The sequence below is a fragment of the Dipteris shenzhenensis genome, chromosome 18 (assembly GCF_047967505.1).
Source record: "Dipteris shenzhenensis isolate YYH24624 ecotype China chromosome 18, Dip_SZ_1.0, whole genome shotgun sequence".
Lineage (NCBI taxonomy): Eukaryota > Viridiplantae > Streptophyta > Polypodiopsida > Gleicheniales > Dipteridaceae > Dipteris > Dipteris shenzhenensis.
In genome coordinates this window covers 6072884-6087100 of record NC_141613.1, presented here as the reverse complement: position 1 = coordinate 6087100, position 14217 = coordinate 6072884, and the positions used below count along the sequence as shown (strand labels likewise).

General features: G+C 47.4%; 1 protein-coding gene across 1 annotated transcript in view; it reads left to right on the top strand.

Annotated features, from left to right (window-relative positions):
• The window catches only part of LOC147890734 (intraflagellar transport protein 57-like), a 264145-nt gene that overhangs the window by 47687 nt on the left and 202241 nt on the right, over positions 1-14217 (top strand). Inside the window, exon 12 of the mRNA XM_087389811.1 lies at positions 14055-14111. Within this exon, the coding sequence (XP_087245937.1) occupies positions 14055-14111 (57 nt within the window). The remainder of the gene's footprint in view (positions 1-14054; positions 14112-14217) is intronic.

The window sequence follows — 14217 nt, the reverse complement described above, 5'->3', positions numbered from 1 at the left end:
AGTCCCTCATGATCTGGTAATCTCCGGTTATGAAGCCGGAGAAAGGCAGCCCGTACATTCTGTGCAGTGACCAAATGACACGTAGTGGGCCTAGGCATAGAGGACATATCGGGTGGTGCCTGACCTGGGCCATCTTATAGAGAGCATGCATATGTATGCCATACTGTTGGATCTATGATGGGGATGGGCGACTTCCCCTCCGACAAGAGCCCCCATCCCGTAGTAGGATCTCCTCCACCGTGAAAGGATCTAATCACCTCATCCATCCTTTGTATGAGCTCGCCTGTTATATTGCTATCTTGGATGAGTGATCTTTGCTTCATCTCTAAGGTGGATTGGTGTATAAGGTTCCATTTTCATTCTATGATATGCATCCGGCTAGCATTGTGCCCTCTGTGTCTACTATTTCCTGCATTGTTTGTCATGACCTTTGTCCTTTCCTTGTCTCCTTTTAAAGCTTGTTCTTTCTATTCCAACTTATAGCACTCCCTAGCAGCTCTTGTGTCACCACACGCAATGCAGTGTAGTGTAGTGTCATAGGTCCACACACCACCCACTCCATGCTTCTCACATCAATGTCCTTAGGGCTCTGGTAATACCTCTGTAAGTGAGCGGACCTCTGCTCCAAACACATGTGAAGCATCTGATCTCCCTCTCGCTCCTCCACATCTGCTGCTGCTCGTCCCCGTTGAAGGGGGAGTGAAGGAGGAAGAAGAGCAAGAGAGTGAGAGTGAGAGAGAGTGACACTCAAGTGCGGGTGTGAAGAATGATGAGCCACACCACAAACTCACTTGTGTTTTATTAGGATTAGGTTTACCCTATGACTGTCTTAAGACAGTCATAGGTGTCCTATCTTTTAATGAAGGGTTGGCAATGTGCCTTTACCCCAACAACCTCCCACCTAAAGGCCAATGTGCCTAAAGGGGAGAAAAGAATAAAAATTACAGCAATATACAGTTACTGTATACAAGACCATAAAGTAAGAATGGTCTCATCCTAATCCCATGATGTGGCGGCAATGTGCAAACCGCTCTGTAGGCAAGCTCTTAGGGAGCAAATCTGCAGGATTATCATCAGTATGCACTTTCACAAGCTCAAGTCGCTTGTCTTCCAGTACCTCCCTGATGAAATGATATTTCACTTCTATGTGCTTGGTCTTCTGATGAAAGACCAGATTCTTTGCCAACATGATAGCACTCTGACTATCACAATGCAAAACTGGCATATCTCCTGTAATGCCCAAATCTCCCACCAGCCGAGTAAGCCATATTGCTTCCTTGCAGGCCTCAGTGGCTGCAACATATTCAGCTTCTGTGGTTGACAGTGCAACGCATTTCTGCAACCGAGACACCCATGATATAGCACCTCCTGCAAATGTGAAAATATAACCGGCAGTAGACTTCCGGTTATCTGCATTCCCTGCATAGTCTGAATCTGTAAAACCATGCACCAATGCATCCTGCCTACCATAGCATATGCACAAGTCTTTGGTACCTTTGAGATACCTCAAGACACCTTTCACTGCTTCCCAGTGCCGCTTGCCTGGATTTGCCATGTACCTGCTGATGACTCCCACCGCAAAAGCAATATCCGGACGAGTGGCAACCATGGCATACATCAAGGATCCAACTGCAGATGCATACGGAACCTTGGCCATTTCAGCCTTATCATCATCTGATCTGGGGCTGTCCTTACTGCTGAGTTTTAAATGTGGAGGCAACGGGCAGATGCATACGGAACCTTGGCCATTTCAGCCTTATCATCATCTGATCTGGGGCTGTCCTTACTGCTGAGTTTTAAATGTGGAGGCAACGGGGTACTAATGGACTTCCCCCCCTCCATTTTAAACCTCTGCAGTACTTTATCAATGTACTCTTTCTGTGACAGAAACAAAAGTCCCTTGGACCTGTCACGAGTAATACGCATGCCAAGAATATGATTTGCATCACCCAAGTCTTTCATGTCAAAATACTTATGCAGTTGTTTCTTCAAAGCACTAATCTCATGCTGAGATTTACTGGCAATAAGCATGTCATCCACATATAGAATGAGTAGCATCAAACTGCCATCCTTTGCCCGTTTGGTGTACAAGCAATGATCGGTCTCACACCGATGATACCCTTGGGACTGCATGAAGGCATCAAACTTCTTGTACCATTCCCTTGGCGCCTGCTTGAGTCCATACAAGCTCCTCTTGAGCTTACACACAAGCTGCTCTTTCCCTTTAACAGCATATCCCTCTGGCTTACTCATATAGATCTCATCATGAAGATCTCCGTGAAGAAAGGCTGTCTTCACATCCATCTGACATAAATCCATGTCGTCATGAGCAACAAGAGCTAACACTGCTCTCAAAGTAGTCATCTTGACTACAGGGGAAAAGATCTCATCAAAGTCAATGCCCTTTTCCTGCTTAAATCCCTTGGCAACCAATCTGGCCTTATACCGAGGTAAAGCATTTGAATCCACTTTGACTTTGTAAACCCACTTGCATGGCAAAACCTTTTTGCCTGCAGGTAACTGCACCAAGTCCCATGTATCATTCTGAAGTAGGGAGTCCATTTCTGACTGCATGGCTTTCTCCCACTTCTTTTTCTCTGTTCTTCCCATAGCTTCCTTGAAGCTGGAAGGCTCACCACAATCTGTCAGCATGATAAAATCAGCCACATTATTGGCTCCTGGAACAAACCTGGCAGGAGGCCGTTGTGCACGGGTGCTCCTCCTAACAAAATGTTCCGGATTAGGCTGCTGTCCAGCCTGTTCTTCATGCATGACGGGTGGCTGTACCACCATATGTGGCTGTTCTACAGCCCCATCTGTTGGCACATCCAGTGGTGCATCATTGGCAAACAAAATTATCTGGCTGATTTTCAGCCTGTATACCCTCTTGAACGGGGTTATCTGCAGCAGCCTGCTGTTGCATATAAATGGGCATTCTTTGCTGTCCAACATCATCATAAATAACCCTCCTGTATTCCACAAGTTGCACGGGTTCCTTGTGTACACTATCCTCTTTAAAGATGACATCATTGCTGCGTATAATCTTCCGTTTAACGGGATCCCATAACCTGTACCCCATTTCACCTTCGTCACCATAACCCATAAAGATGCATCTGATAGACTTTGGATCCAGTTTGGTGCGCAGTTCTTTGCGTACATGAGCAAAGCACTCGCAGCCAAATACACGTAAGTGCTTATATGAAGGTGGCTTGCCAGACCACACCTCCTCTGGCACTTTCAACTCCAAAGCCTTGTTTGGCGACCTGTTAATAATGTGAACTGCTGTTTGCACGGCTTCTGCCCAAAAGCCATGGGGTAATGCAGCATAAGACAACATACATCGAACCTTCTCCTGAATAGTTCGATTCATACGCTCACTTGCACCATTTTGAGATGCATTATGAGGGGCTGTGAGTTCCTGTTTGATGCCCTTAGCTTGGCAAAACTGCACAAAAGCATGTGACACATACTCACCCCCATTATCGGATCTGAGGCATTTCAACCTACGACCTGTCCGATTCTCTACCTGAGCGACAAACTTCTTGAAAGCATCTAAGGCATCTCCCTTATGCTTCAAGAAATAGACCCACACCTTACGTGTGGCATCATCAATGAAAGTAATAAAATATTTTGCACCCCCTAGTGATAACTGTGGCATCTCACACAAATCAGTGTGCACTAGATCAAGTGGTGCTCTATTCTGGGGAGTTCTCCTCTTATGAGGAGTGACAGAGTGCTTGCCAAATATACAATGATCACAAGTAGGCAAATCTGAAAAAGAAAGAGGCGGCAGATAACCCAAACGTGACAGTTCTTGCATTCCTTTAACAGACATGTGTCCCAACCGGCTATGCCACAATGATTCCTTTGGCAGCTCGGTTATGGCAACAACATGATTACCCACACTGGAAACATAAAGAGGGTACAAGGTATCACTCTTAAAACCCTCAGCCACTACAGTCTGGCCATCAGTAATCACCCATTTGGAATCCCCAAATGTGGTGTGGTAACCACTCTCATCCAATAAGCCAGTGCTAATCAGATTTTTCTTGATTTGCGGCACATGGCGAACACCATCAAGCATAAATGACCGTCCATCAAGAAATACTATCTGTATACTGCCAATCCTTGCAATCTGACATGCATAGTTGTTCCCAAGATGAACAACTCCATGAGTACCTGTGTAGGAAGTAAACCACTCCCTATGAGGAGTAACATGAAAAGAGGCCGAATCCAAGAGCCAGGTGTGCATGTCATGGCCATCAATAACCAAAGCATGTGCTATTACAGCAGAAGAGCATAAAACATCATGTATGTCACTGTCACTGTCCTCTGCTGCAACATTAACTGCATCCAAGTCATTTGCCTTGGCCTTGCCTTTGCCTTTGCTTGCATTTCCTGCATCCTTTGTTTCAGCCTTCTTGGCTTTCTGATCCCGTATGAACTTGAAGCACTTAGACTTCACATGTCCCTTCTTGCCACAATAAAAGCATTCAATGTCCTTTTTGCCACGGGACTGACTGCGGGATTTGGACTTACTAGCAGATCTCCCCTTCTGCTGAGTCCTGCCTCTGTCCTGTACCTGCAAAGCATTTGAAGACTTGCTGCCCGCATTATTCTTCCTGCTCATCTCCTCCATAAGGAGAGAGCTCTCTACATCAGCATAAATAAGAGTGGCATTCGAGTTTGACAGGGTGGTCTTGAAAGTGTCCCAACTCTCGGGGAGGGTACACAGCAAGAAAGTAGCCTTGAACTCTTCATCAAGGTTCAACCCCTGTGCAATCAGCTGTGTAAAAATGGCATTGAACTCACTCAAGTGTGAGGTCATAGCTGTACCTTCCTTCATGCGAAGATCGACCAGCTTCTTCAGCCAATAAACCTTACTGGCTGAGCTCTTTTGGGCATACAATTCTTCTAGTCTTTGCCATAGACCATAAGAGGTCTTTTCAGCCTGTACATTGAACACAAGAGTGTCTGAAATAGTGAGCATGATAGTTGCCCTCGCAGACAAATCAAGCTCTTCCCAATCATCAGCTGCCATGTCAGATGGCTTGACACCCTTCACCCTTATGGGCTTAGCAATCTTCTTTAACAGAAGTACATTCAAGCACTGTTCTGCCCATAATGCATAGTTGTGTGCTCCTTCCAGTTTCTTTATGTTCAGAATTGAAGAATCACTTCCCCCTGATGCCATATCAGATGAGGAAAGTACCTGACTCCCTGGAAGTAAAAAGACTGATTAAAAATTCTGATTTCTCAGAAAAAACTGCTCTATTCAAGAGCCAGAAGCACTCTCAATGGTGCTGTTTTTACTGTCAGTAAAATCTGCAGCAAAACAGTAAATGACCCTGCAAATACTGTACCTTCTGACACACTGTTCTGAGCTCAAAGAGGCATAAAAACAGTAATTTCAGTCTGCTGCAGCTGCTCAACAAGTGCTTAACAGTGCATAATCATCTGACAAACCACAAACACTGCTGTAAACACTGCTGTACTGACTGTACTGATCACTTCTCCCACCTCAGATGAGGTATTGCACTGAGTTAAATTGCAGAAACCACTTGACAAACACCCAAAAACAGTAAATGACCCTTCAGCCTGTCATAAAACCTGCAACAGTAAATGGGATAAATCCCAAGCAATCACCCTTATACCAAGGGGAGAAAATGCATCTGAAGATCTCTGTCGGTAACCCAAGTGCTATCAAACAAAGTCTAGGCAAAAGCCCCTTGATCTGACACCTGAATCAAGTGGAGAACACCTCAACACTGAGGTAGCATGCAATATGAAAATCTCTCTGACACTTGTACCTGACAATGTGCAATGCATAGACTGCCCCTGTGTACTCAGTAACAACACAAATCACAAAGTACAAACACCAAGAAGAAAATCTTTTGAGCACTGTCAACGATGGGCAGTTAGGGACCGAGTAAACTCGATGCGCCCTGACCAAGCATGGCTCAACTGAGATTTTCAAAGTGCGTACAAAGAATGTGACCTGTAACAAATGTCACCAAATGCACTGCGGAAACAAAGCAAATGTGTGCTCCCCGGCTACACACTGCCTCAAGGCATATACTGCAAACACATCCAGGCAAAAGCCCTTTGAAATGGTCACCCAAAACTGAGAATTGCACTCAGTAAATGCATAGAAGCTTCTGCAAAACAAGCATCTGACCTTCCTGAAAAACAAGTAACTGCGCAAACACCACCACTGTGGCACAAGTCACCTCAAGCGTGAGTGACACGAGAGTACCTGCTGTACTTCAACAAATGCACAGTATACAGCTGAAATGCTTCAGGAATGCTTCATGTACTGCGCGTACATGCACAAAACAGAGTGCTTCAGCACTATTCCTCTTCCAAAAAAAAATGTGTGCCTGCTGTACTTTTCTGTACCTGCAGAGTTTCGATGTACTTTATGTACCTGCAGTAGGCACGCTTCCCAAAAAAAAAGTGTCGAGTCCTTGCCTGGCTCCCTACGCACACACACGCACGTCAAGAGAGATCCAGCTGCGCAATGCCTTGAGAGGAGCTTAGCAGCTAGTAGCAGCTGCTATGCGGCTGCTGGCTGCTTGCTAGATGCGGCGCCTCGAGCTGCAGCTAGCAGCTGCTGTGCAAGGAGGCCCGCGTCGCCGCCCGTGACCACGCCCCAGCCCGCGCCTGCGCTGTCGCCCTGATTTGCTGCGCCGCCTGCGCACTGATCTGCTGCGCCGCCGCAGTCCGTCCGTACGATTGTACGGACGACGTTACGGCGCTGTCCGTACGTCTGTACGGAAGGAGTAGAGGGGAGTGCAAGGAATGGGTAGACTAGGGAGTTGAAGGGAAATGGCTCTGATACCAGTTGAAGGGGGAGTGAAGGAGGAAGAAGAGCAAGAGAGTGAGAGTGAGAGAGAGTGACACTCAAGTGCGGGTGTGAAGAATGATGAGCCACACCACAAACTCACTTGTGTTTTATTAGGATTAGGTTTACCCTATGACTGTCTTAAGACAGTCATAGGTGTCCTATCTTTTAATGAAGGGTTGGCAATGTGCCTTTACCCCAACACCCGTGAGCTACTGCCCCCCCCCTCTCCCTCTCTCAGCCAGCCCCCTCTCCCTCTCCCTCTCCCTCGCTGCCCCCCCTCTCCCCCCCTCGCTGCTCCTCCTCTCCCTTCCCTCTCGCCAGCCCCCTCTCCCTCCTCCCTCACCCTCCCTCTCCCCTTCCTCCTCCCCGCCCTCCCTCTCCCCCCCCCACTGCCCCCTACCTCTCCCTCCCTGCTGCCCCTACCTCTCCGTCCCCGCCCTACCTCTCCCCCACCTGTCAGCCCCCCGCCCCCCTTCTCCTCCCCCGTCATCCCTCTCCCCCCCCCCCGCTGCCCCCTTCTCCTCCGCCCTCCCTCTACCCTGCCAGCCCCCCGACCCCCTTCTCCTCCCCCGCCCCCCTCCCTCGCCCTCCCTCTCCCTCCCCCGCTGTTCTCCCCCTCCCCCCTCCCCGCTGCCCCCTTCTCCTCCGCCCTCCCTCTCCCCCAGCAGCCCCCCCGCCCCCTTCTCCTCCCCCGCCCCCTCCCTCTCCCACCCCCCGCTGCTCTCCCCCCCAAGGAGACCCCCCCAAGGCGCTCTCTTTCTACAGAAAGTCAAGATTTCAGGTAGACAGGACCAGTGCAGGATTTGCAGGACCCTTGGGCACTTTGCTAGAGACTGCCCAAGGAAGAGAAAAAGATCCAAGAGGTCTTCTGGTGCGGCTCCTTCACATACTACCACGATTGCACCTCCCCAGCACCCTGTACCATGCACTCTAGGACCACTAAGAGCAACAGGGCACCCTGCTTTGCACACCCCAGGACCACCAGGAGCAGCAGGGTGCCCAATGCCCGCAGCACACTCAGTACCACGATGGAGAGCTATCAGAGCGGCTCCCTTACCTCAGGAGGAAACTTTTGATCCTGTTCAGACAGACGCCTTCCAGAATCTAGAGGTGGATGTTGCTGCAGCCCCAGATACTACAGTTCCACATCAAGAGGGGCCTTCAGATCCACTGGCCCCAATCACTTTGGTTTCTGACCACGAGGGGGCTACAGGTACTTCTTCCCCGTAGATTGTTCCTGCCACAGTCAGGACAACCGAGAAAGTACATGTGCAGATGAGGGCTCCTGATTCCTCTTCACCCCAGCCACAGGCCTCCTCAACCCCCAACTCCAGTTCTGCTGATAGAGGACTGGCAGGTCCTTCTCCTCCATCTTCCACGAGTGCAGGTCTGCTTCGCACTCGGCCAAACTTGCTTATCAGGAATTCTTTTTCGGCACTGGCAGATTCGGCGACTTTCATGGATGATGAGGAGTTTGTGGCCTCCACCTTAGGGGTCCCAGTCATTGGGATTCCTTCTGACAGGGCCTCCCTTTCAGCATGTGTGGGGATCCTTTCACCTGTTGAGTTTCCTGCCCTTAGCAGGAGTGTTTCGGCCCAGGGGAAGCTGGTCTCCTCTACTAGGTTGGGTAAGCGTTTCCATCCAGCATCCTCCTATCGATGAGGATAGTCAGCTGGAACATACAGGGCCTAGGCGGAGTTCCACACCGTCGCCGTAGGCAGCTGATCCGGAACCAGCTTCATCCAAGCGTCATTGGAGGTGCTATTGATATCCTTTTTATCCAGGAACACAAGCTGGATGCCAGTGATTGCTCTAAGTCTGGCAAACTGCTTTCAGGACATACCTTCTGGTCGCCTGCTATGGGCACAAGGGGAGGTACTTACATTTCGGTCTCTCTTTCTATTCTCCCCTTAGTTGCTGGTCATGATATTATCTCCCCTTCTAGAGCTCAATGGATCATTATTTTGATTGGAGGGCGTAAGATTGGTCTTCTCAATCTTTATGCTCCCAACAACAGAGGGGAGCGGATCTCCTTTTGGAAGGAGTTACTCTCTTGGTCCCCCGTTGCAGATTCTTGTTTCATTGGTGGCGACTTCAACATGGTTGAATTGCCTTCAGACAAAAAGGGCGGTAGACAAGGTGGAATTCATTCTTTGGAGAGGGCAGCCTAGGATGCCTTCCTCTTTCAGTTCAGTGGCAGAGACACTTGGTTGGATGATGTCTTTCATATTATGCCACAGTCACTCCTGTACTCTTGGTCGAACAGGAGAATATACATGCCCATTCATGCACGGATTGATAGATTTTATGTAGACGATTGGGCACTTGACAGAGGAGGATCTGTATGCATTTCTACTGGGGTTTCCACCTCAGATCATTTTCCAATGGTGTTGCAGATTCTTGAGCCTCATCGGAGAGGATGCTCTGCCAATGTCAGGATTCCGGATGCTTTTTATGCAAAGGAGAGCCTCACAGAGGATATTTTACAGATTTGGGTTTCTCACATACAGGGTGGAGCTGTCCACCCATCTCAGGTAGCTGCAACCTTATCCGAAATTAGTGACTATTATCATACAGTCGCTGATTCTAGGAGACGTGAGATTGGTATACACTAGCAGTTAGCGTCCCTTCTGAGGGAAGAGCAGAAGAGGCCCACTGATGCTTAGATTCAGGAGCGCCTTGCTGCAACAAGGGCTCATTTGCAGACATTGTTGGATCAGAGAGCAGAATATGCCTTTCATGCACGGGAATCCTTTTGGATTCAGATGGGTGGTAAGGTCAACAAACACTTTTTCTCTACTCATGGGCCCAGACATAGTAGAGATAGTGTTTCGCAGCTTGTTGACTCAGACGGGGTGTTACAGTCAGCAGATCCTGATGTTGTCATGCGTGTAGCTTCAAATTTTTTTGCATCCCTTCTTACTGCAGATCCAGGCACACAGGCCATTCATGATGCCAAAGAGGTTATTTGGCATTGTATCCCTATATTGGTGAAGGATGAGATGTATGTTTCTCTAGATGCACCTTTCACCAATGCAGAATTCAAGACTGCATTACTTGCCCTTCACAAGGGCAAGTGCCCAGGTTCAGATGGACTTGCCCCGTCCTTTTTTATTACTTTTTGGGAGCAGATTGGTGATCACATTACATCAGCCCTGCAGGGCGTGTGGGACTCTGGTGAGATGCCGGACTCACTTACAAATGGTCTCATTCATCTCATCCCAAAGGGGGGTAATAGGAATCTTGTGTCTCAATGGAGACCCATCACTCTATTGGGCACTTTTTACAAGATTCTGGCAAAAGCCATTAGTCTATGGCTACATGTTTTTCTTCCATATTTGATTCATGACACACAGACAGGGTTTGTGCATGGCAGAAGTATTTTTTATAATATTTTCTCATTTTGGGAGGCCTCAGAATGGGCCATGCAGAGCCACCAGAGATTGGCCATTCTACTCTTGGACTTTGAGAAAGCTTATGACAGAGTAGACTGGAATTTTTTAGAGGGCACTCTATCTCACTTTGGTTTTTCAGATGCATGGATTAGAGGAGTATCCTCTCTATACAGATCAGCCCATATCCAGTTGCTCATTGTGGGGGTAAGAGGGGACAGGTTTCAGATTTCCAGATCCATCCGCCAGGGATGTCCTCTTGCCCCGTTTTTTTTTCTATTTGTGGCGGAAGCTATGAGTATCTACATTAGATCTCAAGCTGATATTTATGGGCTGAGGCTTCCTATCTGCCGGAAAGAAGAGCTCCTGGATAGTGAGTTGGTAGATGACACGGCTATTTTTTTGGATACCTCCCCCAGGACACTCACTTCCTTCCGGAGAGCAGCCTTGGATTTGTTTTGCATGGCTGTAGGTGCACACATTAATTGGCATAAATCCAGTGGTTTTTGATGACACCCCGGATTGGGGTAATGATATTGGCTTCACTTGGGTACAGAGGGGCATCTCCGTCAGATATTTGGGCTGCCAGGTTGGGGTGGGCATCTCTCCTTCACAACAGTTTGCTCCGGTGTTGGAAAGCATCAGAAGAAAGCTCCTTTTCTGGAGCTCAGCCAAACTTGACTTGGCCTCCAAGGTGGTGGTGGTTAACCAGGTTCTTCTAGCCACAGCATGGTTTGTATGCTCTTGTTGGTGCCACTCTAGGGATTGTATCACTCAGCTTAAGAGGCCTGTACGAAACTTTTTATGGAGTGGTCTAGATGGCACAACTGATGTTACAGCCAGGGTGGCTTGGGAGACCTTGATTCTTCCTACAAGAGAAGGGGGTTTGAATATCATCGACCCAAATCTATAGTGCAGAGCTTTACTCTGCAAGTTCGTTGTGAGAGGGCTTATGCCAGGGCAAGAGCCTTGGATGGATTTTTTTATCAGATGCATACAGTCTCGCACGCCCACTTCAGGAGAGGATTGGACACACAGTAGTAGATGGGCTTTCACCACAGCCCACCTCAGGTCTCCCTCTTCCCCTCTTATGGTTGCTATCCTGAAAGCATGGGCTAGCTTCAAGAGTACTCTTTGCAGGATTCCCCCATCCACCCCTGAAGAGATTGAAAGGCAGCCTATCATGTGGAATGACAGGATTTTGGATGAGCTTGGCAGACCACTTGGAGCTTCTCCTTACATGCAGTGGCCAAGATGGGAGAGGGGCCCTGCATCTACAGTGGGAGCATGGAAAGCCTTCAGGAAGCTTCTTGCAGACCAACAGGCCCAGATGGTTCTTGATCTCAGAGGGAGTGCAAGGAGAGTCCAACAGATTGATGCAGCCTTGCCCTTGGATTGGGTGGACACAGATGACATGCCTATTACTTGCTCCACCTGGATGGGGGCTTTTTCGAGATTGGGAGTTCCTTTACAGGTGATTGCTTTTCTTGACCCACATGAGGATGCCTTAGTATTTGATGTTTCTTCAGGGGGCAGGCTGTCCAGATCCACAGACGATATCTTGTTGGAGGTACCGTTTCAGCCAGTCAGGATAGTGGGCTTCATGGAGCATGGCTCTCTTTCATAGTGGTACTTGGATCCTGACCCGCTTCTCCTCGCCCTTGGCTCATGGAGACTGTGGCTCTATGGAGGTGTCCCAATTAAGTTTTTGTAGTGGGACCCTGGGGAATGGGAATGGATAGATGAAGGGCACCGAGAGAAGGGCATCCCCTTCTTTCGTTACACGGTCAGTAATGCCAAGAAATTCCAACTCAGCTGTAGGAATTGGAGGCCCACCAGAGCTCATCATTGGGAGAACTTTTAGATTCCTGCTGACTTGCAAAAAAGATTTTGGCAGAGACTCTGGAAATCCCACCGGAATAGAAAAATCACTCTCTTCTTTTGGCTTTCTATTCATGGTGGGATAGCAATAAACCATTCGAGGTCCAAGTTCAGAGTTGACCCTTCTTGCCCTCGCTCCCTTTCTGCTTTGGAGACAATACAGCACTGCCTTTGGGATTGTAGACAGGCGAGAATCATATGGAAGGGGATTGCAAGACTTTTAAGCACTTTTGTTCACCTACCTTTCTTTATGACCTGGGGATCAGTGGCTTGGCTAACTCTTTCAGGGCCCTAGGTATTTTTTGAGAGACTTGATTCCTCTTGGGCTCTTCACATCTGACGACACCTTGTGGAGTTGTGCTCTCTAGAGGATGTTCTGGCCACTCTTTTCAGGGCTGCTCACTCCTCGGTCAACTCTCCATGGGAGATCCTAACATTTTCCGCCTCAGCCTTGGTTTCTTTCTACCTCATTCCTCTGAGGTGTTTTTTATTACATGCTTAGCATGGTGTATTTCCACACAGAGCTTGCTCTAGCGGGTTTCTTTCTTACTTAATAGAAGTCTCTTTTTTGAAAAAAAAAAAAAAAACAAATGGACATTTTCTTAGAGATCTTCCTTTGGCCCAATTGGAGGTTTTTAATGAGTATTTTTAGTTTCGAGTAGCAGTTGTTCCACTCTAGGACGAGGATGTACACACTCTTGTGTGGTAGCTACTTTGGTCTCATGGGTTCTCTGCCCTTGCTATGCATAAAATGAATGAAATATATCTTTACTACTTTCTTGTTTGAGTCAAGGGTACTCTGCCCTATGTTGTCCCCCAAAATGAATGCAAATAAATCATGTGTGTTGAGCAAAGGTTCTCTGCCTTGGATAGTCCTCCTAAAAAGATGTATTTTTCTATTTTGTTTTGATGTGTGGATCCATGTCTCTCATTAGCCCCTGGAGCCGAGAGGGGATGTAGTGTGGGAGCCATGTATTGGCTTTGATAGGTTTAGAGGGGGATGTATTGTGGGAGCTGTGTATTGGCTTTGATAGGTCTTGTTATCAGGACTGGCCGAGTTCTAGGATGTTGGTATATTCCTAGACCTATGAGCTGGTCATGTAGCCATGCTATAACGTGAGCCTCTGAGCTTGTTGAGTCTCAAGCCATGAGAGTGCTTGGATCAACCTCTGAACACGCTCAGACTTTAGCCTTTGAGTTACATAGGGTGAACAGTTTGATGACCGTCATTGTCATGTTCCATTCCAATAGTCCCTCACCTTAGACCATCATTGTCATGTTCTATTCTTGGTTCCATTCTAGTAGTCTCTCACCTTGCCTTCATGGGTGATGTTGGAATATGAAGCCAAAGTGAGTAAAAAATGAGTGTACTAGGTGTCTAGGGGGTTTTTTATAGTCTAGTGAGTCCTATGGATGCCACGTGTCATATTGGGAGTTATCCCATATGCATAGGTGTTCATATGTGTGTGTGTGCTCTTATATAAGAGCTGTACTTGTCTAGTGTCAAATCAATTAAGTATCAAGCTACAAGCTCTTTGGTCTACATGTGAGTACTCTCATTTTTGTTCATTGCTCTAGTCATTTCATTTGCATTTCATTATGTCTCCTTTTGAGTATCACTTCCTCTCTCCCTAGCCTACCCTCTCTCTCTCCTTCTTTCCACCATGTTCCTTCATTTTCTCAAGGATACTTAGTAGAAGTCTCTTTCTTGAAAAAAAAACCTGGAATTTATATTTAGAGATTAAAAAATGCAATAATGTTTTTCCTCCAAGAAGATATATTCTTATATTTGTAGTGTGCTTTTGTCTAACCGTGAATTGATGGAAAGATACTTGAAGGAATAGAGACTTCTTACACAAAAGGTCAAAATCCCCTTATCCAATTGTTTTGTGCTTCATGGAAAATTCTCCCATGCTGATGTTACCTATATGTAGGCAAGTGATGGAAAGGACTGGCGAAAGCATTTGATTGAGGCTGGGCGACTATACTTTGTGAGTGCTACATGTTTACTTGCATTTTCATTTTGCGTTGGCTAGCATTGTTTGTAGAACTTTTAGAAATGGACTCGTTCATGTTGATATAAGGTCTTTTTCTTAA